This window comes from Rhinatrema bivittatum, chromosome 5 (genome assembly GCF_901001135.1).
Source record: "Rhinatrema bivittatum chromosome 5, aRhiBiv1.1, whole genome shotgun sequence".
Classification (NCBI taxonomy): Eukaryota; Metazoa; Chordata; class Amphibia; order Gymnophiona; family Rhinatrematidae; genus Rhinatrema; species Rhinatrema bivittatum.
The window spans coordinates 337,722,383-337,749,077 of record NC_042619.1 but is presented as its reverse complement, the minus strand read 5'-3'; the positions used below and the strand labels follow the sequence as shown (position 1 = coordinate 337,749,077).

The 26,695-nt window shown below is 46.2% G+C and overlaps 2 protein-coding genes across 7 annotated transcripts in view; one reads left to right on the top strand and one right to left on the bottom strand.

The window, feature by feature from the left end:
- CIAO1 (cytosolic iron-sulfur assembly component 1) overlaps positions 1-6,168 on the bottom strand; it is a 172,027-nt gene extending 165,859 nt beyond the window's left edge. The window contains exon 1 of one of the 2 annotated variants that reach the window (XM_029604459.1): positions 5,941-6,168. The gene's annotated coding sequence lies outside the window, so the exon portion shown is untranslated. The remainder of the gene's footprint in view (positions 1-5,940) is intronic. The other variant, XM_029604458.1, reaches the window with a different exon arrangement.
- A 56-nt stretch (positions 6,169-6,224) lies between these two features.
- TMEM127 (transmembrane protein 127) overlaps positions 6,225-26,695 on the top strand; it is a 44,212-nt gene continuing 23,741 nt past the window's right edge. The window contains exons 1-3 of one of the 5 annotated variants that reach the window (XM_029604461.1): positions 6,338-6,573; positions 6,905-6,987; positions 7,069-7,334. In XM_029604461.1, the coding sequence (XP_029460321.1) occupies positions 7,091-7,334 (244 nt within the window). In that variant the 5' untranslated portion in view covers positions 6,338-6,573; positions 6,905-6,987; positions 7,069-7,090. Of the gene's footprint in view, positions 6,574-6,904; positions 6,988-7,068; positions 7,335-26,695 lie in introns of all 5 variants that reach the window. The other 4 variants (XM_029604464.1, XM_029604463.1, XM_029604462.1 and 1 more) reach the window with 4 other exon arrangements.

Sequence of the window (26,695 nt, the reverse complement as noted above, 5' to 3'; positions counted from 1 at the left end):
AGATAGAACGTTGTCTTCTTCTGAAATATCAGTTTTACAAAAAGGGTTATCTTTTGTTATCAGCAGACCTTATGATCCTTTTCAGATGAGAATTGACTTGGAGTGATTTATCAGACGTTTACAATTGAAAGCCTTTTTTGGTAAGAAAGAATTAGAAGAAAACGATTTCTCTATTGTTCACCCAAAATCTACTTGGATACCACCAGGCCCTTTAGATCCTATAATACAAACCTTTAAAGAATCAGTCTTCAGGACATCAAAAATCTAGAGCAGAAGTCATTCACTGCTTATAATTTATCTAAATTAGAGAAGAATGCCTTAGATAATTTATGGAGAGATCCGACCATAATTATAAAATCAGCCGACAAAGGATGGGGCATTGTTGTCATGAATACGGAAGATTATATTCATGAAGTAATATGTCAACTATCTGATGAGCAGTGTTACAAATTGCCTAAAGACCCTACCAAGAGATTACAAGCGGTTATAAAAACGATTACAAGTACCGCTATGAAGGCAGGTTTTCTTACCAAGTGTTACACTCCTGCCCGCGGACCCCATCCCACGGACAGGCCCTCACATTTTTCGCCATGCAACCAGCGGCCTTCTCCGTGGCCCGAACTGCCGCCAGCATTCCTCCGCACGGCTGCTGCTTCTTCTGTGCTTCCCTCCTGTGCAGCTGGAGCTGCACCACCGATGCTTCGTTCAGGAGTACACCCCCCGCCGGGATTTCCTTCTTTTCCCCGCGGCTGAGTGCCGCAGTCAGAGCCTCTCTTTGCGGCACAGAGTTGCCATTGCCTCTCTCTCCTCTTCGGGGCCACAGTCGGACCCAGCGCAGCTCCTCTTCAGTGGCAGGAGCCGCCTCCGTCCGTCTCCAGGCTCCACGTCGCCACTGCAGGCCCTAGCTCCTTCTTCTTTTAAAGGGCCAGAGACAGGAAGTCCTCCTGTCTCCTCCCTGATGACGTCTTCAGGGCTCTTCCTGGTCCTGCCCTATAAATAGGCACTGCTTCAATTCCTCAGTGTCTTCGGATGGAGTTACACCTAGGAGTTACAACCACTCCAGATTCTCTGGAGTGGTTGTAACTCCACTTCTCCACTTTCCAGCTTCGGAATTCCACTGCTTCCATCGTGGTCCATCTTGCTGCTCCTGTCCGGAAGACTCCATGTTCCATGTCTTCTTGTTCCTGAAGTCTTCGTCCGACGCTCCAGGTTCCATTCCTCGTCGGAGTGTCTTTGTGGTATGTTCCCGTCACCCAGATGTCCTCTGGTTCATGTGATTCAGATGTCCAAGTGTCCAGATGTCCTTCGTCCTGATGTCCATTGTCCTCTTCTCTATGAGAATCTGATCTCTATTTGTCCAGTAGTCTACTCTTCCTGTGTCCACCGTTCTAGATGTCCAGAGACCCTGATGTCCAGGTGTCTTCTCGATCCGAGATCCAGACGTCCAGGTGACCTGCGCTTGAGGCTTCCCCTCTTGCGTATCTTCTTTCTCTCCTGAAGGATCCGCCAGCAGCCTTGTCGTCCCCCGGACTTCTCCTCCAGTCATCCTTTGCAGATGCGTCCGGCATCCCCGGTATCAGTCTTCAGGTAACCGGAATTGTCTCCGGTTGGACTTTTCTCAAGTGCTGTCCGGACTCTCTTCTCCTCTCCGTGAACTTCCCACTCTCCGCGTGGTCCGCAACCAGCCTTACAGGTTTTGTAGGGCGCACAGCGGGACAGGGTTGTCCATGATCAGTCCACGTTGGGCTGTGTAGGGCGCCCTGAGGGACAGCACTCTCCCAAGTCTTCAAGAGCCTCATCTCTTCTTCGTCTTCAAGAGTATCCCCTCGTCAAAGTTTCCACTTCTTCGAGAGTCTCGTTTTGACCAGTCCAGGAGTCGTCTTCTCATCCACATTTCAGGAGTCCTCATTCCCTATGTACTCTGACTCTTTGACTCTCACCGATTAGGAATCCCCTACTCTGTTACCTTGCTTCAGAGTTTCCAGCCCTCTGTCATCTCTAGTATGTGTTGGTACAACAGTTGGTTGACTCACTTCATCCTCCTCCTGTTCTTGCTCTGCCCATGCTTGTACTTGTTACCTCACTCAAGGTGTGTCTTGGGGCTCCTCCTTGAGCCACCTCGGGCCCAAGGGCTCACACTCTCTCTCAGGAGCAAGTGATCGCACATCTTTGCCCTTCCCAGGGCTTTCCTAGTGCGTTCGTAACTCCAAGAAGGATTTCCATTTTCTAAATATTCAATATTCGCGAATGCAAACAATTTATATGTTGCTAAAGGTTCATAAAACATTAAATAAACCGCCGGGAAGACCTATAGTCTCCGCAAATGAATCAATTTTAGAGCCATTCGCGATAAACATTGATAATTTTCTAAAACCTTATGTTTCTCAGTTGCCAACATACATAAGAGATACAAGTCATTTTTTAACTCGTGGATTCTCTTGAGTCTTTTGACTCTTGTGTAACGGTCTCTTTAGATGTCTGTTCATTTCCTTAAGTTAGAGACACAAAGACTGTGTGTTACAAGTGACCTAAAGGAGGAACCTGAGGTCCCAAATGCTCATGTACCAGAATTTCAATCCTATAAGGCAGCAAACTATGTCAGGATAAGCCTAAGGACCATGCATGAGATATACAGGGAGATTCACTTGAAAGAGGCCCCGAATATTCCATAACTCTCATTAGGATGAAGTAATCTGAACAAAACAACATGCAATGTGCTCCTCAGTACATGGAGCGTCGAACAAGCCGGGATGTCCCCGCGTCAGAATGGTGAGGTAGGTACCGGCAGCTGTCGCGACGTTTAACCTCCGTTTGCGAGATGGAGAAACGTATCACACATCGGCAAACAGAATAGCAGAAATTGAGTCCTTTTTCGGCAACATGATAATTTCAAAGGGGCTTTGGCCACCACGGTCGCTGGATCTGACACCACCAGACTTCTTCCTTTGGGGTATGCTCAAAGGAAAAGTCTATTGGAACAAGCCTCGAACTGTGGAATATTTGAAGGAAAAATTCCAATGTGACATTGTGGCTATTTCCCCCCCCCCCCCCCCCCCACCGATATACTCGCAGACATGTTCAGGAACATGGAGCACCACATCAAAATGCGTCTGGAGGAAAACAGTGATCAATTCCAACATTGAAACATAGAAACATAGAAATGACGGCAGAAGAAGACCAAACGGCCCATCCAGTCTGCCCAGCAAGCTTCACACATTTTTTCTCTCATACTTATCTGTTTCTTTTAGCTCTTGGTTCTATTTCCCTTCCTCCCCCACCATTAATGTAGAGAGTAGTGATGGAGCTGCATCCAAGTGAAATATCTAGCTTGATTAGTTAGGGGGTAGTAGGGGTAGTAACCGCCGCAATAAGCAAGCTACACCCATGCTTATTTGTTTTAACCCAGACTATGTTATACAGCCCTTATTGGTTGTTTTTCTTCTCCCCTGCCGTTGAAGCAGAGAGCTATGCTGGATATGCATCTAAAGTGAAGTATCAGGCACATTTGGTTTGGGGTAGTAACCGCCATAACAAGCCAGCTACTCCCCGCTTTGTGAGTGTGAATCCTTTTTTCTTCTCCCCTGCCGTTGAAACTATGCTGGGTATGCGTGAAGTATCAGTTTTTCTTCTCCCCTGCCGTTGGAGCAGAGAGCTATGCTGGATGTGCATCGAAAGTGAAGTATCAGGCACATTTGGTTTGGAGTAGTAACCGCCGTAACAAGCCAGCTACTCCCGGCTTTGTGAGTGCAAATCCTTTTTTCCACATTTCCTCTTGCTGTTGAAGCTTAGAGTGATGTTGGAGTCACAGTAACCATGTGTATGTTTATTGAATAAGGGTATTGTGTCCAGGCAGTAGCCATCATTCTGGCGAGTCACCCACTCTTCATTGGCGGCCTCTTGACTTTATGGATCCACAGTGTTTATCCCACGCCCCTTTGAAGTCCTTCACAGTTCTGGTCTTCACCACTTCCTCCGGAAGGGCATTCCAGGCATCCACCACCCTCTCCGTGAAGAAATACTTCCTGACATTGGTTCTGAATCTTCCTCCCTGGAGCCTAGTAGGATTACACATACATCAAGGTATGTAGTGTATTTTTTTGGTTCAGATTGCTTCATTCCAATGGAAGTTCCAACAGAATATTTGGGGCCTCTTTCGAGTGAATCTCCCTGTAGTTGCATAAACACTACTGCTTGCACTAACAGACAACATCATGAGAGGATTTGACAGCGGTAAACAGTACCTCTTAATAATGCTTGACCTATCAGCGGCGTTCGACACAGTAAACCATAATATACTACTAAATAGATTAGAAGAAATAGGATTAAGCAATAAAACGCTCAAGTGGTTCAAATCATATCTAAATAACAGATACTTCCAAGTACAAATCAAAGACGTAATGTCAGAGAAAATAAACCTACTAACAGGAGTTCCGCAGGAATCTGCCACACTATTCAACATATACATGCTACCTTTATGTCACCTCCTAGCTGGGCTAGGACTTTTGCACTATATCTATGCAGACGATAATTCAATTAATATTCCCAATTGATGACACAATTGAGAAAACTCTAAACTTAGCCAACATGTACCTAGATATCATAAAACAACTTCTAAACCAAATGGAACTAGTTATCAATATAGAGAAGACAGAATTCTTACTCCTTGAACGAAAAAACAAAACGATCAAAACTAGCTGAGAAAGTACGAAACCTGGGAGTGATAATCGATCCAGAACTAAATATGAAACAACATATATCGCAAAAAGTAAGAGAGGGATATGCCAAACTGATGACCCTTAGAAGATTAAAGCCACTTCTAACACCCAACAACTTCCGCTCAGTATTGCAAGCCTTAATTTTTTCCAGTGCCGACTACTGTAATGCTCTCCTACTAGGCCTACAGTACACCACACTAAGACCACTACAGATACTACAAAACACAGCTGCAAGAATTTTAACTGGAAAAAGTAAAAGAGAACATATCCCTGAAACTTTAATAGAACTACACTGGTTACCCATTGAACAAAGAATACATTACAAAACTTTATGCACCATACGAAAACACAGAGTGGCTGAACACAGCCCTACACATACATACCCCCCACAGGAACCTGAGATCAGCAAACAAAGCACTGCTAACTATTCCCTCAGTTAAGACGGCGAGACTAACTCAAGTAAGGGATAGGGCCCTATCCCTAGCAGGACCCCCAATATGGAATAATATGCCTTTGGAAATCAGATTGCAAGGAAACATCACAACCTTCAGAAAAAGTCTAAAAACATGGCTATTTAAGCACGCATACAACAAAGAGAATTGAGGGGAGAAAACAGGGAAGTGTTGGTTACGGTCAGCTAAACCCCCACACTCACACCTGTTCATCTTAATGCATGTGTTTCTATTTTTGTATATTCTAAATCTTTCTTTTCATTTTTAAGTAGTAATTTATCTTACAGGTAGACAGAGAAAACGGGACACGACTTATAACACCCACCATATAATATTTATGATGAAACTGTTACAGTATTTTGATGGCACCTGTGTAATTGTTATAATTCTAGACACTATTTACAACATATAGTTATGTGCCCTATTGTGAACCGTTGTGATGGCAACTGCTTAACGACGGTATAGAAAAGATTTTAAATAAATAAATATGTCTCATGCACAGTCATTAGGAATATCCTGACGAGACCTTTTTATGGCTGCTGAGGATTAGAGTTAGACGTTCCTCGACGGTATTACAAACTACTAAGCAGCCAGTATTCCCAGGGACTAGAACAGCTACTAAATCAGAATCTCATTTGATTTATAGAGACGGATTGTATGCTTGCGGTGTTTCACTGTAAAAAAAAAAACAAGACTCAGATAAACGAGTGTATGCCTATGAGAGAAAGAATCTAAATACGAGTGATGAGCCTGTGCCTCTCTAGTTTTCTTACCGCTCCTGCAGTTCCACTTCCTGTTCTGATCACTCCAGTCTTGCACATCCAGCCTGTTAGACTCTAAAATTTGTAAGTTTTCTTCCCTGACTGCACTTCCCGCGCCCTATTTGGAATACTCTTAATATTTATAGCTTTTCTTTTCCTTGACTGGCCCCGCTTTTCGCCTTGTAATCAAGTACACTGTATTTTGAAAAGGTTTTTTTTTTTTGTCCTTTCTTGACATTGCTTCCTGCAGCCTGCCCTGGTGCACTATGAGATTAGTAGTTTTTCTCAGTCTCGCAGCAAATGCATAGAAACTGCCGCTCAGAAGAGCTCACAGGTTCTTCTGGACTTCCACTCCCAGGATGCTGCGGGAGAGGCTTGTGTGGCCTGGCGTGACGTAGGATGTGTAGGTGGAGGAGGGGAAGTCGGAAGTGGGGTGCTGTGGCCGGGTTTGACTGTGAGTCGGTTCTGCTGGTCCTGCTTGGCACAGATCCGGTCGGTATTAGGGTCTGGTATATAGGAGAAGAAGAGAGACAAGTGGGCAACTGGAGGGCCACCGGTTTTTGAGACGAGAGTGAGCGCAACCGGAAGCACGAAAACAGTAACAAACCTTCTAAGGATAGAAGCTAGTTCGTGCAGTGCCGACCCGTGAGCGTCTCTGTAATATCTTCCCGTTCCTTCCCCCTCCCCTCTTTGCTGGTCTGTGTCATTGTACTTCCACTCTCTCCCCCTTACCCTGTCATTCCTTCCAGATCTGTGTCTGTGCATGCATTCCTCCCCCACCCCACGGTCCTCTATCTGTCAGCCTCACACACACCCCTCACCCAAAGGTGTATGTGCGTGTCTGTAACACGTGTCCCCCTCCCCTTTCTCCCCGACTTGTACTACCACCCTAGCCTCGACTGTTTATATCTTTCTACTTCTCTTCTTTGTTCTGTGACACTCTTTTGCTTTTCTCTCCCCGCCCTGCCCCAAGTAGACTGTAAACCAGGGAAGCTAATGTTCAAATTCCACTGATACTCCTTGTGACGTTGGGCAATTGTTCATCCTCCATTGCCTTAGGTACAAAACTTAAGATTTGAAACTCTCTTGAGGATAGGGAAATATCTACAATACTTGATTGTTTCCTTTTTTCTCTTTCAGTGCAGCGGATTCTGGGATTGTTATGTATGCCCCAGCGGGGTCTGCTTTGCCTGGGGGGCACCGGAGACGGGGCCAAGGTGGTAGTGCCCTGCCAAAGCAGCCAGAGAGGAGCCTGGCATCAGCACTGCCAGGAGCCCTGTCCATCACTGCGCTGTGTACTGCCTTGGCAGAGCCAGCGTGGCTGCGCATTCACGGGGATACCTGCACCCGCCAGGAGTTGGGAGTAGCAGATGTGTTGGGGTACATTGATCCTAGCCTACTGAGTGGTAAGTAAAGGATTTAGGAATTAGTACTTCCTAGGCTGGTATAACTCCCAGGGTGCTAGCGTACATTCCCCATTGCACTGCATGCACCCTGTTAAAGAGGTATCTAAAAATAATGGTCACTTTGTGAAAATGAGGTACTTGGATTCTCTTTAGATTTTCAGTTTACATCTGCACAGTAAAAGTAGATTAGAAATCTCAGGCTGATTATTTCAAGAGCAGACACTCCTGCCAGACCTGGAAGACTGTCAACAGCAAATTTGGTATGATATGAAAGATAAGATTGATTTTTGTGTATCAGGGGTTTGCTATATTTTGATATATGACCTCATGAGTCTGATTTTTAAATGATGTTTACTGATAACATTTGAGAATGGATACAGAACTGGCTTATTTCAGCTGACTAGCATTGGTTGAAATAAGATAATTGGGGAACTCAGGAGTATGTTTAGATGACTGTACTATATTTTTATGAAAGGTCTATAGAGAAAGAATTGAACAGCAGTATGACCATTTTTGTAGATGACTCCAAACTGGAATGGACATATAAGGCCTTCATCAGGCCAAATTTGACTATGGGATTCAGCTTTGGGCACCTATCCTTAAAAAAAAATTTTTAAGGATAGGTGTAACTTATAATTAAAATCATCCATTGTACCTGAAGACTGGAGGATAGCAAATGTAACCCCAATATTTAAAAAGGGCTCCAGGGGCGATCCGGGAAACTACAGACCGGTTAGCCTGACTTCAGTGCCAGGAAAAATAGTGGAAAGTGTTCTAAACATCAAAATCACAGAACATCTAGAAAGACATGGTTTAATGGAACAAAGTCAGCATGGCTTTACCCAGGGCAAGTCTTGCCTCACAAATCTGCTTCACTTTTTTGAAGGAGTTAATAAACATGTGGATAAAGATGTAGTATACTTGGATTTTCAGAAGGCGTTTGACAAAGTTCCTCATGAGAGGCTTCTAGGAAAAGTAAAAAGTCATGGGATAGGTGGCGATGTCCTTTCGTGGATTGCAAACTGGCTAAAAGACAGGAAACAGAGAGTAGGATTAAATGGGCAGTTTTCTCAGTGGAAGGGAGTGGACAGTGGAGTGCCTCAGGGATCTGTATTGGGACCCTTACTTTTCAATATATTTATAAATGATCTGGAAAGAAATATGACGAGTGAGAGAATCAAATTTGCAGATGACACAAAATTGTTCAGAGTAGTTAAATCACAAGCAGATTGTAATAAATTGCAGGAAGACCTTGTGAGACTTGAAAATTGGGCATCGAAATGGCAGATGAAATTTAATGTGGATAAGTGCAAGGTGATGCATATAGGGAAAAATAACCCATGCTATAATTACACAATGTTGGGTTCCATATTAGGTGCTACAACCCAAGAAAGAGATCTAGGTGTCATAGTGGATAACACATTGAAATCGTTGGTTCAGTGTGCTGCGGCAGTCAAAAAAGCAAACAGAATGTTGGGGATTATTAGAAAGGGAATGGTGAATAAAACGGAAAATGTCATAATGCCTCTGTATCGCTCCATGGTGAGACCGCACCTTGAATACTGTGTACAATTCTGGTCGCCACATCTCAAAAAAGATATAATTGCGATGGAGAAGGTACAGAGAAGGGCTACCAAAATGATAAGGGGAATGGAATAACTCCCCTATGAGGAAAGACTAAAGAGGTTAGGACTTTTCAGCTTGGAGAAGAGACGACTGAGGGGGGATATGATAGAGGTGTTTAAAATCATGAGAGGTCTAGAATGGGTAGATGTGAATCTGTTATTTACTCTTTCGGATAGTAGAAAGACTAGGGGGCACTCCATGAAGTTAGCATGGGGCACCTTTAAAACTAATCGGAGAAAGTTCTTTTTTCCCTGTACGTACCAGGATCAGTCCAGGACACCTGGGTTGTGACTCCGCACCAGTAGATGGAGACAGAGCAAAACTTGTCTGGCTGAGCCATATATGACCCTGTGCCAGTCACAGCCCCTCAGTCTTACTCTGTCTCCAGTAGATGGTGCAGGTGCAGTCACAGCCCCTGCCTGCCCTGATTCTGGTAGTTAGTCAGGGTTGGTTTATTTTTTATCAGTTCTGTATGTCTAGGTAAGCCTAGTTTGCGGTTTTTGTTTCCAAATTGGGTTTTCTTTTGATTGGAGAGGGAAGTCCCGGCCGCCCTGCCTCCCAGGGGGGTTGTGAGGTTCTGAGGGGACCATCCCCCCCCGGTCGAAAGTTCTTTTTTACTCAACGCACAATTAGACTCTGGAATTTGTTGCCGGAGGATGTGGTTAATGCAGTTAATATAGCTGTGTTTAAAAAAGGATTGGATAAGTTCTTGGAGGAGAAGTCCATTACCTGCTATTAAGTTCACTTAGAGAATAGCCACTGCCATTAGCAATGGTTATATGGAATAGACTTAGTTTTTGGGTACTTGCCAGGTTCTTATGGCCTGGATTGGCCACTGTTGGAAACAGGATGCTGGGCTTGATAGACCCTTGGTCTGACCCAGTATGGCATTTTCTTATGTTCTTAAAAGGGCCTTCAAATTTTGGAAGGGATATAAAGAAGAGGAATGACGAATGAGGTGATCAAATATGCAGTTCACACAGATATTCAGAGTTGTTAAATCACAAGCAGATTGTGATAAATTGTAGGAGGACTTTGGAAGGCTGGACATCCAAATGGCAGATGCAATTTAATGTAGACAAGTGCAAAGTGATGCACATAGGGAAAAATAACCCATGGTGTAGTTACACGATGTTAGTGCCTAATATGGAACCTTTCACCCAGGAAAAAAATCTAGGCATCATAATAGATTAATACATTGAAATAGTCAGCTCTGTGTGCTGCAGCAGTCAAAAAAAAAGCAAACAATGCTAGTAATTATTAGGAAGGGAATGGTGAATAAAACGGACAAAGTCATATTCCCTGTACGTACCTGGATCAGTCCAGATCCTGGGTTATGTCACCAATCCAGCAGAGGGAGGCAAAGAAACATTCTACTGACTTTGATGTATACCCTGGAGTGCCAGCTGCAGTCCATCAGTATTTCTCTGTCTCCCAGCAGAGGTGGACTTGCCTAAACCTGCAGTTTGTAGTAGTTCTTGTTTTCTAGTCAAGTAGTTTAGGAGTTAATCTGTATTAGGTTCTCTATTTCTCTTTGTGAGAGTTTGTTCTTTTTATTTAAGTTATTTAAAAAAAAAAAAAGTGTATTTTTTTCTTCACAGCCGTCTCACTGCCTCCCGGGAGGTCCTGAAGGGACTATCCCTCCTGGTTCTGAGGCCGCCGGAGTTGGGGAGGTTTTATACCCAGCAACCACTCCTGGCAGGGGTGATTCCGGGGGGGTCCGGCTCACTCACCCTACTTGGAGCTGCTCCCGGAGTCCGTGGCGTTTTGGTCAGGTAAAAAAAAAAAAATTCCTATTTTCACGACAGCTGTCTCGCGGTTTACTTACCTTTTCAGTGTTCAGCGATGCCGTGCCTATTTACTTTCAGCTGGGGTTTATTTTATATTTTCATTTTAATTTCGTGCCGTTTTTCTTTACAATGCCGTGAGGCGTGCGTGTGCGTCTCTCCAGAGAGAGTCTCTGTCCGCCTGCCTCCCCGGGGGGGAAGGTTAGTCTATTTTACCGGCGAAAGAAGTGACTCGGCCGCCTCATGCGGCCCTGAAACCTCGGCGCGACTGCTCCCCTACCCCGGACCCGTTCTATTGCAGTGCAGGAACGGAAGCTGTTTTAACACAGCAAATTATTCAGGGAGCTCCGGACCCGCCTCCCTTGTCGCCACAGCCGGTGGTCCCTGGGGGGAACAAGCCACAAGATACAGGGGTATGCTTATCTGATGAGAGCCTGGAGGAGATGTCAAATTCTTCTTCTTCTCCTCTCTCAGGGGATTTTATTCATTTTCTTCGGTAAACTTAAGTCCAGGAAGTTTCATTAAAAAGCACAGGGATTACTCATCTGGAAAGGGTCTAAAGCCCCGCTCCTCCAAACGGGCGAGACCTAGCAGTTTTGGGGCTGGGTCAGCTCCGAAGCATCCCCTTCGTTCAGGCCCGGATCAGTCTATTTTTTCTACTGAGGATTCTGAACATGTCTCTTTACCTGTCCCAGATAAGTCCCTACCGGATGGGGATCTCGGTGGAGATCCTGCTTTGGGCAGTAGTTCTGACCCTCACATAGCGGATGAGGATGATTCCAAAGTAGTATGCCTTTTTAGAAGGGAGGAACTTAGTCCTTTAATTCCGGCCATTTTACTGGAATTGGGTCTGGAAGCTCCGGCGAAGGATTCTCGGATGGGTAATATCGACCCAGTGTTGATAGGCCTTGGGGGTCCGACGACATCTTTTCCTTTTCATCTTTCTCACTGACCTTTTGTACCGGGAGTGGGACACTCCTGAATTAGGTCTTAAGGTAGCACAAGCTATGGAGAAGTTGTATCCATTACCTGAGGAGGCTTTGGGAATTTTAAAATTTCCCAAAGTGGATGCTGCTGTGTCAGCTGTCACTAAGAGGACGACTATTCCAGTGATGGGAGGTAGGGCTCTTAAAGATCTACAGGATCGTAAACTGGAGGTTCAGCTCAAACGAATTTTTGAGGTTTCTACTCTAGGTGTACGGGTGGCCATGTGTAGTAGCTTGGCTTTGCGAGCTGGCCTGCGATGGGTCCAGGCATTGCAAACAATTCTTCCCTCTCTAAGGAGGTAGCACAAGCTGGTAGATTGGAGGCTACAGTTGCTTACAGCGCAAATGCTTTATATGATCTCATCAGGACCTCTGCTCGCTCTATTGTTGCTTCAGTATCGGCTCGCAGACTCCTCTGGTTGAGGAATTGGTCTGCAGACGCATCCTCAAAAGCTCAGCTAGGGGCTTTACCCTTTAAAGGCAAATTGCTCTTTGATAAGGAATTAGAAGATTTAATTTTGTCCCTAGAGGAGAATAAGATCCACAAATTACCAGAGGATCGTCCTAGACCTCGTAGCTCTTTCTCATCCCGCTCTCGTTTTCGGTCTAGTAGAAGATTTCGTTCTTCTTGTCCTTCAGCTCCACCTGCTAAGCAGTCTTCAGCTAGGCAACAGAATTGGTCTCAGTCCTTTCGTGGCCGCCGCTTCGGAAGACCTGAATCTTCCCAAGTCTCAGCTGGCACAAAGTCTACCCAATGAGATACGGCCGGTCCTTTCCCCGGTTCCGATTTATAGTGGGGCAGACTGTCCCGGTTTTACGGGGAATGGGCCAGATTGACATCAGATCAGTGGGTTCTTTCAGTGATAAATCAAGGTTCCCTGTACGTACCTGGATCAGTCTTCTAGACCCTGGGTTATGTCACCAATCCAGCAGAGGGAGGCAGAGAAAACATTCTAATGACTCTGACGTATACCCTGGGGTGCCAGCTGCAGTCCATCAGTATTTCTCTGTTTCCCAGCAGAGGTGGACGTGCCTAACCCTGCAGTCTGTAGTAGTTCTTGTTTTCTAGTCAAGTAGTTTAGGAGTTAATCTGTATTAGGTTCTCTATTTCTCTTTGTGAGAGTTTGTTCTTTTTATTTAAGTTATTTAAAAAAAAAAGTGTATTTTTTTCTTCACAGCCGTCTCACTGCCTCCCGGGAGGTCCTGAAGGGACTATCCCTCCTGGTTCTGAGGCCGCCGGAGTTGGGGAGGTTTTATACCCAGCAACCACTCCTGGCAGTATTTCTCTGTCTCCCAGCAGAAGTGGACGTCCCTAACCCCTGCAGTCTGTGGTAGTTTGTTATTTTTTAGTCAGGTAGTTTAGGAGTTAATTTTTTGCAGGCTTGCTTTCTTCTTTTGAAGAGAGCCTGTTCTTTTCATTTTAAGTTATTTAAAAAAAAAAAAGTTTTATTTTTTCTTCACATCCGTTTCACTGCCTCCCGGGAGGTTGCCAAGTCCTGGGAGGACTATCCCTCCTGGTTTTTGAGGCTGCTGGAGTTGGGGAGGTTTTGTACCCAGCAACCACTCTTGGCAGGGGTGATACTCACTCACTCACCCTATTTGGAGCAGCTCCTGGGGGCCGCGAAGCTTCGGTCAGGTAAAAAAATAAATAAATAAATAAAAATAATTCTTGACAGCTGAGATGTTATTTACTTACCTTCTGATGTTCGGTGGGCCCATGCCTTTGTTTTTTGCCGGGGTTTCTTTTAGTTTTTTAGTTTTTCATACTTTTTATTTCGTGCCGTTTTTTCTTTATAATGCCGCGAGGCGCGGCCTGCCGCGCTTGTGGAGATGCGCGCGCGTCTCTCCAGAGAGAGTCTCTGTTCATCCTGTCTCCCCGGGGGGGGAGGCTCATCAAGTTTGCCGATTTTAAAAAAAAAAAAAAAAAAAAAAGGGACTCTGCCACTTCGCGTGGCCCCAAACCCTCGGCCCAGCTACTCTCCTGCCCCGGACTCTTTTCGCTGCAGTGCGAGAACTGAGGCACTCCTGTCTACTCTGAAGGTGGTGACACAACAAGCTATTCAGGGTGCTCCTGACCCGCCTCCGCTGTCGCTGCAGCCGGCGGTCCCTGGGGGGGGACAAGCCGTGCGACACAGGGCCATATTTATCGGCTGAAAGCCTGGAGGAGATTTCAGATTCTTCTTCTTTTTCTTCGCAAAGCTTACAAATCTAAGAAATTTCATAAGAGACATAAGAGTCTCTCCTCTGAACAGAGGTTAAGGCCACGTTCCTCAAAAAGGGCTAGTTCCTCTGATTTGGGAGTGGGGTCAGCTCCGAAGCATCCCCTTCGTCAGGGTCCAGATCAGACAATTTTTCTTCTTCAGTTGATTCTGAGCATGGCTCTTTACCTATCCCGGACAAGTCCTTGCCAGAGGGGGATTTAAATGAAGACCTTGCTTTGAGTATTAGTTCAGACCCTCATGTTGCGGATGGGGATAACCCCAAAGTAGTCCGCCTTTTTAGAAGAGAGGAACTTAGTCCCTTAATTCCAGCAATTTTACTGGAATTGGGTCTCGACGTTCCAGTGAAGGTGACGTTGACCCAGTGTTGCTTGGCCTTAGAGGTCCCACGACATCATTTCCTTTTCATCTTTCTCTCACTGACCTTATGTACCAGGAGTGGGATACTCCTGAGTTGGGGCTTAAGGTAGCACGAGCCATGGAAAAATTGTATCCATTACCTGAGGAAGCTTTGGAAATTTTAAAATTTCCTAAGGTGGATTCCGCTGTTTCAGTCGTCACTAAGAAAACATCTATTCCAGTAACTGGGGCTACGGCTCTTAAAGATCTCCAAGATCGTAAGCTGGAGGTTCAGCTTAAGCGAATTTTTGAGGTTTCTGCTCTTGGTGTGTGGGCAGCTATGTGTAGTAGCTTGGCTTTGCGAGTTAGACTAAGATGGATCCAGGCTTTACAAAACAATTCTTCCCTCTCTGAAGAAGAAGTTGCTCAGGCTGGTAGACTGGAAGCTACAGTTGCTTATAGTGCAGATGCTTTATATGATCTCATTAGGACCTTGGCTCGCTCTGTCGGTGCTTCTGTATCGGCTCGCAGACTTCTCTGGTTGAGGAATTGGTCTGCAGTCGCATCCTCCAAAGCTCAATTAGGGGCTTTACCCTTTAAGGGAAAATTATTATTTGGTAAGGAATTGGAAGATTTAAATTTTGTCCCTTGGGGAAAATAAGATTCACAAATTGCCAGAGGACCATCCTAGGCCTAGAATCTTTTTCATCTCGCTCTCGTTTTCGGTCTAACAGAAGATTTCGTTCTTCTTGTCTGTCGGCTCCTCCAGCTAAACAGTCTTCAGGTAGACAACAGAATTGGTCTCAGTCCTTTCGTGGCTGCCGCTTTGGTAGACCTGGAACTTCCCAAGTCTCAGGAGGCACAAAGTCTGTCCAATGAGATAAGGCCGGTTCTTTCTCCGGTTCCCGTCATAGGGGGCAGGCTGTCTCTGTTTTACGGAGAATGGGCCAGATGTACGTCGGATCAATGGGTCCTATCAGTGATAAATCAAGGTTACGCTTTAGATTTTGTTCGGCGACTTCACACCTGTTCCTAATTTCACTGTGTTCTTCCCTACAAAAGTGTCTTATAACCCAAGACTCGCTACAGCGTTTAAGCGACCTAGGAGCTATAGTTCCAGTTCCAACATCGGAAAGGTCGTTATTCAATTTTCTTCGTCGTTCCAAAGAAGGAAGGAACCTTTCGTCCCATTTTCGATCTCAAAAGAGTCAACCGTTGCCTGCAGATTCCCAAGTTTCGAATGGAAACTCTCCGTTCTGTCATAGCTTCGGTACACAGAGGAAGATTTCTAGCGTCTCTCAACCTCACCGAGGCTTATCTTCGCATTGGCATTCGTTCCGATCAGCAGAAGTTTCTCAGGTTTTGCATTCTAGGACAACATTATCAATTCAAAGCTCTCCCGTTTGGGTTAGCAACACCTCCCAGAACATTTACCAAGATAATACTTGTGGTGGCTGCACAACTCAGGAAGGAGGGCCTGTTGGTACATCCGTACCTGGATGACTGGTTAATTCCAGCGAAGTCGGAATCTCTTTGTCGCTCAACAATCAGCAGGGTCATCGACTTCTTACAGTCTCTAGGCTGGGTGATCAACAAGGACAAGAGTCACCTAGTCCTTTCCCAGTCTCTGGAGTTTTTGGGTGCACTGTTCGACACTCGTCAAAGGAAGGTGTTCCTTCCGGAGCATCGCCTTCTCAAGCTCCAAATGCAAATCCGAGACTTGCTGTCTAATCCTATACCATGTGTATGGGATTACATGTCAGTCTTAGGCTCAATGACCTCTACTCTGGAGTTGGTTCCCTGGGCCTTTGCGCATATGAGGCCACTTCAGTCTGCGTTGCTTTCGCGTTGGAATCCAGTTTCGGAACTATACCACCTTCCCCTTACGGAGACGGCTCGATTCAGCCTGGGTTGGTGGTTACAGCCGGCAAATCTTCAGCGGGGAGTATCTCTAGAGATTCTGGAATGGACTGTAGTCACTATCGACGCCAGTCTTTCTGGCTGGGGAGCGGTATGTCAGAATACATCTGTTCAAGGTCAGTGGTTCGAAGAAGAAGCACGGTGGTCGATCAACCAGTTAGAGACCAGAGCGGTTCGCTTAGCCTTGATCGCTCTTCAACCTCTCCTATGCGGGAAATCGGTACGGATTCTTTCCGACAATGCGACCACGGTAGCGTACATCAGCCGCCAGGGAGGAACTCGAAGCTTCCTGGTAGCGCAGGAAGCACAACAGCTGATCTCCTGGGCGGAACAACATCTGCTCAGCATCGCAGCCTCACACATTGCCAGGGTAGACAACGTTCAAGCCGACTTTCTCAGTCGGCATCATCTCGACCCAGGGGAGTGGGAACTGTGCGAGGAAGCCTATCAGTTAATATGCAACAGATGGTCCACACCGGCAGTGGATCTCATGGCCACATTCCAGAATTCCAAGGCCCCTCGGTTTTTCAGCCGCAGGAGGGAAAGAGGAGCGGAAGGAGTAGACGCTCTGGTACTTCCTTGGCCAAACAATGTTCTTCTCTATGTGTTTCCACCCTGGCCTCTGATCGGCACGGTCCTGTGTAGGATAGAGGTTCAGCGAGTCAACGTTGTTTTAGTGGCTCCGGAGTGGCCACGCCATCCGTGGTTCACAGACCTGGTCAGTCTAGCGTTGGACGGTCCCCTGCGGTTTCGGGATCTACCGTGCCTTCTGTCTCAGGGTCTGGTTTGTTTGGAAGAGGTCGAACACTTCTCTCTAGCTTTTGAGAGGCGTCAGTTAAAGAACAAAGGTTACTCAGATGCTGTGGTAACTACTTTATTACATTCTCATAAGCCTTCTACATCTTTGGCTTTTGCGAGGGTGTGGAAAGTTTTTGAGTCATGGTGTTCTGAACATCAGTTAGATCCGGTGCACTCTTCTGTTTCGGATATTTTATCTTTTTTACAAGATGGTTTAGCGAAAGGTTTGTCCTGCAGTTCCTTACGTGTCCAAGTTGCAGCGCTTGGATGTTTTCGGGGTAAGGTTCGGGGATTATCCTTGGCCTCACACCCGAATATAGCATGTTTTCTCAAAGATGCACAACATCTACGTCCTCCGTTCCGGAACCCTTGTCCTGCATGGAGTTTGAATTTGGTTCTTAGAGCTCTGTGTGTGGCTCCCTTTGAACCCCTTAAACATATGACTTTGAAAGACCTTACGTTGAAGGCTGTTTTCCTTGTGGCCATCTCCTCCGCTCGTAGAATTTCGGAGTTGCAGGCCTTGTCTTGCAGAGAGCCCTTTCTTAGAATTTCCGATACGGGAGTTTCATTACGTACTGTGCCTTTTTTGCCCTAGGTTGTATCTTCTTTTCATTTAAATCAGTCGATAGAGCTTCCTGCTTTTCCGTCTTTTAGATCATATGGATCCTTCCTCTAAGGATCTTAAGAAATTGGATTTACGACGGGTACTGTTATGTTATCTTGAAGTTACCAACAGTTTTAGACTGTCTGATCATTTGTTTGTGTTGTGGAGTGGTCTTCGTAAGGTCACAATGTTTCCAAGGCTACGATTGCTCGTTGGTTAAAAGACAATTCATTCAGCTTATCTTCTAGCTCGTCGAGATCTTCCTGAAGGTTTGAGAGCTCATTCCACTAGGTCGCAAGCTACGTCCTGGGCGGAAGGTCAACTAGTTTCTCCTCAGGAGATTTGTAAGGCAGCGACTTGGAAGTTGTTGCACACTTTTGCTCGTCAATCACCGCTTGGATGTCCGGGCTCCAAGTTCGGCAGCCTTCGGAGAGAGTGTTCTCCGAGCGGGACTCTCTGGGTCCCACCCCAAGTAAATCAGCTCTGGTACATCCCAGGGTCTGGACTGATCCAGGTACGTATAGGGAAAGGAAAATTGGTTCTTACCTGCTAATTTTCGTTCCTGTAGTACCATGGATCAGTCCAGTTGCCCGCAATTTATGTCTGTGTATGGCAATTATCTTTTCAGAGAGTCCGCTTGTTCACTGTTTTGGTTTTTAAACCGCTTTTCATGCTGTCTAATTTTCTTAATGTTTCTTGTTTATTCCCAAGATTTTTTTGGGGGGGGATTCTGCTTCCATTTAGGATCTGTGAGTTGGAAGTACGTTATAACGTTTAGATAATTTTTTAGTAGTTACATTTCTGCTTTGATATCGTTCAATACTGATGGACTACAGGTGGTGCCCCAGGGTATACGTCAGAGTCAGTAGAATGTTTCTCTGCCTCCCTCTGCTGGATTCGTGACATAACCCAGTGTCACGGCTATAGCAATAAAAGTCTTTCCTCTCGGACCAGTTGCTTGGGGCCTCTTTCTTTCCGGTAACACCAAGGTCTGGACTAATCCATGGTACTACAGGAACGAAAATTAGCAGGTAAGAACCAATTTTCCTATGCCTCAGACTCTCCATGGTTAAATCAACCCTTGAGTAGTGCGTACAATTCTGGCTGCTGCGTTTCAGAAAAGATATAGTTTCACTGGAGAAGGTATAGAGAAGGGTGACCAAAATGATAAAGGGGATGGAAAGGCTAAAAAAGTTAGGCTGTTCAGCTTGGAGAATAAGTGAAATAATTTTGTTGTAAATGTGCTACTTGCTAACTTCATGAAGTGCTCTCTAGTCCTTGTATTATCTGAAAGAGTAAATAATTAATTTGCTAGCATTCAGACAGATGAACTCTGGACTAGTGGGTTATGCACCTTGGCCAGCAGATGGAAACGGAGCAAACTGATGTCACAGTAGCCTGCCAGAATTCTCTCTCTCCAGCAGATGGTGGAAGTGCATCTCCCTACTGTGGATTGCTTCAGATTTTAGAAGGCGAGTTTTATAAGGGAAAAGTAAAAGCCCCACTCTCCTTTGGTGATACCAAATGGTCCCTCCCCCAGTTGAGATGCTTTCCATAGACCCTCAGATCTGTGCCTTGGTTAGGTACCTGGTTTTTCAGCTGGCATGGACTTAACTGATTGTACAGCTTAAAGGCAGTGGGTGCAGGAAGTCAAGCATGGCGGTGATGGCAGATGCCCTCTCCCCCCACAGCTGGAGACAGTCTCTGTGCTCAGCTGGGTAGGGCTGAGCTCAGGTAAATTTAAAAAATAAATAAAAAAAGGAAAGACAGAGTTAGAGGGGTTGTGTAGGACTTCCTCTGGTCTCCGTGCTTGGCACACCATTCCGATGTTCGTTCACGCTCTGGTTGGGGTTAAGGGAACTCAGCAGCTTGGCGGGTTGAGCAGCCTGGGTGGGCTAGGCCCCGCTGTTAGACTTTTTCCTGTGCACCACGTGGTAGGCTGCGGAGGCATTTTCATGCGCTTTTCTGTGTGTTTGGCTGCCCTGTACAGGACCATCATGGTGCACAGTGTGTCCGAATATTGAGCACATAGCACATATTGGTAGTTCACTCAGGTTTGGCATGGTGGCTCAGTACGCTTAGTTTTGTGTCGCATAGACTTGGGGTGCCTAACTTTTTGTGCACATAAATTTTGTGCGCTTTAAAAAAGAAAAAGGATCAGGCCAGACACCTGGGTCTATGCATCCCTGCCAGCAGATGGAGACAGAAATTTCACTGATATTGCTTCATAAACCCCAGTGCCTCCTCAATATCTTCTGTCTCCAGCAGATGGCATAAGGTGCTAAACCTGCAGTTCTGCAGTTTTTCTTTCACAAGTTTTCTTTTGAGCCTTCCTCCTTGGGGTTCTTTATTTTTCTAGTTAGGATTCCTTGTGGGTCCTACCCTGTCCGGTAGAGACGGACTGGCTGGGGGTTGTTACCCTTTTGTGAGCCCGTGGGGTGTACATCTGGTGTCTAGATCCCTCCCCTCACAAGGCCTCCTAGGCGGCTGCCGGCTCTGGGGATTTTTTGGTTCCCCTGTTTCTGAGACTGTCCTTTTTTTTTTCCCCTTCTGGTTTTAAATCTCAGTGCAGTTTTCTTTTTTTGATAAAGTTTATTAAAAAAAAAAAAAAAAGGGGGGGGGGGGCTGAGTAAGGCAAACGGCTGTGCAACTCTGTGGGCGACTTCCTCCTCTGTTCCCGGTAAGATCAGCTCTGTTGCAAGGGAGGCTGCCTTATTTTGGCTCTTTTCCTCAATGTTTATGCCTTCCCACAAGGCAGTATTTCCTTTCCTTCCCTCAGCATGACCTGAGGTATTGCTTGACTAGCTCGCAACTCAGCAGAGCTGGCCTCTGTGCCTCTTACTCGGAGGGCTTCTCTGCCCGCAAATCGGCGTCACTGTTAGGGCAATTAAGCATCTATTTTGGGCTGCGGCTCTGTCCGGGGTGCTGTTTCCTCTTCCAGGGGCACAAGAATGGCAGCCATTTTGGATTTTTCGGTGGCTGTTCCTGTGCCATGGGGTAGGGTCCACTTCATTTGTCCCCAGCCCGTTCTGACTTCGGGGTCAGTGGGGGGGGGGGGGGGGAGGGAGGAAATTGCAGGTCTGCCTGGTGCTGCCACTGGCCTTGGCCCTGAGGGGGGCTGGGCCAGTGAGAATGTTTTCCCTGGAGTTTGTCTTGTTGCTAGATGAGGCCTTTTTGGCCAGTAAACAGCTCATCTGGGAAGTCACTTGTCATAGGTCTGCTCAGGCACTGACCGGGGGAAAATCACTGTCTGGCTTCGGGCCGGCACTGGGTGTCAGGTCTCCGTTGCCCCTGGCTCAAAGGTTTCCTGCACCTCTTTCGGCAGAACATTCTGTTAGATATGGCCCTGATGACTCTGGCGATGTTTCCCGGGAATCTGGTGAGCCTGATCCAGCGATCCTGGCGGGTCTGAATGATCCAGCAACCTTGCTGGGAGATGATCCAGGGGTTCCTAGTCTTGGGTCCGATGATACAAAGGAGGTCCGCCTGTTCCGAAGGGAGGAACTAGATGTGTTGTTCCCTTTGGCCTTTCGGGTGTTGGGTGTTAGGATGCCCCAAACTGACCTGGATTTAGAAGGGGCAGATCCTGTCCTTGATGGGGTGAGAGGTCCCCCCAGCTTCCTTCCGAGTAGCATCTGGTGGGGACACCAGATGCTACTCGGAAGGTTGGTAGGACCTTGGGGAAGCTTTATTCCCTTCCAGAGGGGGACTTGAAAGGTTTTGTTCTCCCAAAGGTTGATGCAGTGGTGTCTGCGGTTACTAAAAGGATAACTATTCCCATCGTGAGTTCTGCGGCATTGAAGGATATGCAAGACCACAAGTTGGAGGTGCACCTCAAGTGGATTTTTGAGGTCTCCACTTTGGGATTGCATGCAGCTATTTGTTCAAGCTTCATGCAGCAGACGTGCCTCAGTTGGGTGCAGCAGCTCCAGGACCTCCTTCCGAAGTTGGCATGCGGCCAGTGCCAGGCGAATAGAAGCGACTGTTGCGTTCGGGGCGGATGCTCTCTATGATTTGGTGTGTACATCCTCTAGGACTATGGCTTCGGCGGTCGCAGCCAGAAGATTGTCCTGTTGCGTAACTGGTCAGCGGACGTCTCCTCCAAGATGCAGTTAGGGTCTTTGTCTTTCATGGGTTGTCTGTTGTTCAGGGACTACCTCAAGCAGCTGATTCAGTCTCTCGGGGAGAACAAACTGCTACGTTTACCCGAGGATAAGCCTAAGGCGAAAAGATTTTTTTCAGGCCCAGTCTCTGTTCCGATAGGAGATCCAGTCCAGCACAGGCCGCCCCTGGCTCTGAGGTCATTCTCCCATTGGGGGCAGTCCTTTCGGGGGGTCCAAAGGCCATTTCGGGGAGCTGCAGGAGGATCTGCGGCCGGCTGCAATGATGAAAGGCCGGTCCACTCAGTCAGTCCGCAGAATAGTAGATGACCTTCAGTTTCTGGGCTGGGTTATGGAGTCATTTGACTCCGACTCAGTCCCTGGAATACTGGGCGCAAGGTTTGACACACTGAATGGCAAAGTATATCTTTCGGGAGAAAGAGTACTCCATCTTCAGAATCGTGTTCGCCGGTTGTTGCAGTTGTGAGTTCCCAGAGTGTGGGATTATTTACAAGTTCTGGGCTCGATGACTTTAACCTTGGAATTAGTTCCCTGGGCATTTTTCCATATGAGGCCGTTGCCAAGGGTGCTTCTGGCGGGTTGGAAGCCAGTCTCAGAGGAATTTCACTTGCCATTAGATTCCCCCTGGCCGCCCCCTCGAGAGGTATCTTGGTGGCTTCAGACTCCCAACCTCTTGTGCGGGATGGACTTCGTGTTCTCGGACTGGGTGAGAGTGACAACTGATGCCAGCCTATCTGGCTGAGGGGTAGTTTGTCAACGTCATTCAGTCCAGGGTATCTGATCTGCGCAAGAGTCTGCATGGCCTGTCAACCGGTTGGAGACCAGAGCAGTCCGTCTTGCCTTGAGGGAGCTCTTACCATTAGTAAAAGGTTGCTTGGTTTGGATTCTTTCAGACAATGCGACGGCAGTGACCTATATCAGTCGGCAGGGTGGAACCAAAAGTCAGGCAGTAGCTCGGGAAGCACAAGTCTTGATTCATGGGGCGAGTCCCATCTACAGCGGATAGCTGCATCTCACATAGCAGGTGTCTCAAATGTTCAAGTGGATTTCCTAAGTCTGACTCAGTTGGATCCAGGCGAGTGTAAATCTTTGGAAATCACGATGCAGCTGATCCGGAGTCGTTGGGGGGGGGGGGGGGGGGGGTCGCCTCATGTGGATTTGATGGCAACTTGTCAGAATGCCAAGGTGTTTTGATTCTTCATTCGAAGCCAGGAGCATGGAGTCATAGGCATCGATGAACTAGTTCTGCCTTGGCCTCAGGGGGTTCTACTTTGTGTTCCCTCCTTGGCCATTTGGTGAGCAAGTTGTTGCATCGCATAGAGAGAGAGATCACGGGGAAGTGATATTGGTCACTCCGGAGTGGCTGCGGAGTCCGTGGTTTGCGAATCTCATCAACATGGCGGTGGACGGCCCGATTCGTTTCGGGCATCTAAAGGGCCTTCTTCGTCAGGGCTCCATATTTTCAGACCAGGTCGATCACTTTTTGTCTAGCAGCTTGGCTTTTGAGAGGCGGAGACTGAAGCATAAAGGTTATCCGGAGTCTGTCATCACCACCTTGTTGCAAGCCAGGAGACAGTCCACTAATCCGGCTTACGTTAGTCTGGCAGGTGTTCGAGTCCTGCTCATGGAGTTCATGCACTCCAGTCCTCCATTCCCAATATTTTATCCTTTTCTTTAAGAGGGATTTGCTAGGGGCTTATATCAAAGTTCCCGTAGAGTTCAGGTGGCGACCTTGGGCTGCCTTCGGAACAATGTTGGAGATTCCGCTATTTCAGCTCATCTGGATGTGGTCATGTTCCTCGGAGGAACGAGGAATTTGCGGCCTCTAGTTAGTTTGTCCAGCCTGGAACCTTAATCTGCTCCTCAGAGGTCTATGTGCAGTGCCTTTTGAGCCTCTGTGGACAGCGACGCTGAAGGACTTGACTCTCAAAGTGGTTTTTCTCATAGCGATGTACTTGGCTAGGCAGATTTCAGAGTTAAAAGCTTTGCCCTGTTGGGATCCCTTCCTTTAAATTTTGGACTTGGGAGTTTCGTTAAGGACAGTGCCTTCTTTTTTGCCTAAAATGGTTTCCGCGTTTCATGTGAACCAGACTGGAGCTTCCCGCCATTCCACGTGCAAAGGAGCTCAAGCGGTTAGAAGTTTGAACTCTTTTGCACTATCTTGAGGTGACGAATGATTTCAGGGGGTCCGATCACCTTGTTTTGTGGAGCGATGTGAACCGAGGTTTCAAGGCTTCGAAGGCTACTATTGCACGTTGGTTGAAGGAGGCTATTGGTTCCTCTTACATTACTGCGGTTGGGAGGTTCCGGAGGGCTTATGTGCTCATTCTACATGGTCGCAGGCGACCTCCTGGGCGGAGGCACAACTGATGTCTCCTCAAGAGATTTACAGAGCAACAACTTGGAAATCATTGCATACTTTTGCACGACACTATCTGGATTTGGGAGATCCAGGTTCTCCTTTTGGCGAAAGTGTTCTGCAAGTGGGACTCTCCAGGTCCCACCCTAGATGGGGGCTTTGGTACATCCCAGGCATCTGGACTGATCCGGGTATGTACAGGGAAAGGAAAATTGGTTCTTACCTGCTAATTTTCATTCCTTTAGTACCACAGATCAGTCCAGAACCCACCCGTTTCCTCGAGGTGGAGAGTCGTTCATTCAGCTATAATATTGTCTTATGCGTACAGATTTGTTAGCATGTTTATAGTTTTTGCATTGAAGTTTTTTGTTTGGGTATAGATCTATACTGAGGAACTGCAGGTGGCACTGGGGTTTATGAAGCAATGTCACTGAAACTTTTCTCTGTCTCCATCTGCTGGCAGAGATGCATAAACCCAGGCGCCTGGATTGATCCGTGGTGGTACTACTACAGGAACGAAAATTAGCAGGTAAGAACCAATTTTCCTTTGTCAAATACCTTCTGAAAATCCAGATACACTATATCAACTTGCTCAGCTTTATCTGCACATTTTACCCCTTTTCTTTGTTACAACATGACTCACTTGGCCTAAATAAGAGCACATATGGGGAGTTTCAGCTTTGGTTACCCATCCTGAGAAATAATATCCAAATTTTAGAAAAGATACAAAGAGGAACCTTTTTAGCTAGTAATGGGATGCAGGGACTCATGTATAGTGAAAGAAGATCAAGACTAAGGCTGTTTTACACACAGAGTCCATATTCAGTAGTGTGGGGAGCGGAAAATTATCCAGGTAACTTTAGAAAAGCATTTTTGCAAATCAGACTGACTGGGTACGTTTAACTGAGTAGCACTCACTATTGGTGCTACCTGGCTAAACTGGAGCCCTGCCAGTGAGAAGAGGGAAAGTTCAATTAAAGGCTTTTGTCTGGGTAACTGAAAAATTAGCTGAACAAATCTATTTGAATATGAACCTCTTGTGTGATAAAGTTGTGAAATGTACTTCCAGAGGATGTTCTGAGGTGCATTGATAATGTGATTTATTTCCTTCTAGTTATCAGAGGATGGAAGTGTTGACAGTGGCCTCATATTAAAGCAGTTGTTCCTATATTACAATCCCAGTAATATACCCATAAATAGTTGGATTGATCCCAGGATAGGCTTTCTTTCTGTGGAGTGTTAGTGAATCCTGAGGACGTTTACCTCTTAGGGTCTGATTCACTAAAGCATTTCTCCCATTCTGTGTCTATGGGAAAATGCCTTGTGTTGTGGGATGGATCCCAGTGAAAAGAAGTTCTTGTTCTGGAATCCACTCACCCTGCAGTAAGAGAGAAGTACTTGGGCAACGTTACTGTGCATCCGGATGGTTCTCTGGGAAGTGTCTCTGTGCACCATTGAGGAGGAGAGGTTTTATCATTGAGTGGGGGCCATTATAACAAGAACATTAAACTTGCCATACTGGGTCAGACCAAAGGTCCATCAAGCCCAGTATCCTGTGTCTAACAGTGGCCAATCCAGGTCACAAGTACCTGGCTTGATCCCAAGGGGTAGATAGATTCCAAGCTGATTATCCCAGGGATAAGCAGTGGATTTCTCAAAGTCCACCTTAATTCTTTATGGAATTTTCCTGCAGGAATTTGTCCAAACCTTTTTTTAGTGTAGCTACACTAATAGCTTTCACCACATCCTCTGTCAGTGAATTCCAGACCTTAATTAAGCGTTGAGTAAAAACTTTTCTCTTAATAGTTTTAAATGTATTTATCACCTAGTAACTTCATTGTGTGTCTCCTAGTCTTGATACTCTTTGAAAGAATAAACAACCAATTAATGTTTAGGCGTTCCATTCCACTCATTTTATAGACCTCTATCATATCTCCCCTCAGCCATCTCTTCTCCATGCTGAAGAGTCTTAACCTATTTAGCCTTTCCTCCAGAGGGGAATCGTTCCATCCTCTTTATCATTTTGATCACCCTTCTCTGTACCTTTTCTAATTCTGCTATATCTTTTTTGATATGTGACGACCACAGAACTACACACACTATTCAAGATGAGGTTGCACCATGGAACAATACAGGGACATTATGATATTCTCTGTTTTAGTCTCCATTCCCTTCCTAATAATTCCTAGCATTCTTATTTGCTTTCTTGGCTGCTGCTGCACACTGAACAGAAGATTTTAATGTATTATCTATAATGACACCTCTGTCCTTTTCCTGAATGGTGATTCTTAATGTGGAACCTTGTATTGTATTGTGTAGCTGTAATTTGGATTATTCTTCTCTAAGTGCATCAGTCTGCACTTGTCCACATTAAAGTTCATCTGCAAGCCCAGTCTCCCAATTTTGCAAGGTCCTCTTGCAATTTCTCATAATCCTCTTGTGATTTAATAACTTTCAATAATTTGGTATCATTGGCAAATTTGATATAAGAACATAAGACATTGCCATACTGGGTCAGACCAAGGGTCCAACAAGCCCAGCATCCTGTTTCCAGCAGTGGCCAATCCAGGCTATAAGTACCTGGCAAGTTCCCAAAAAGTCT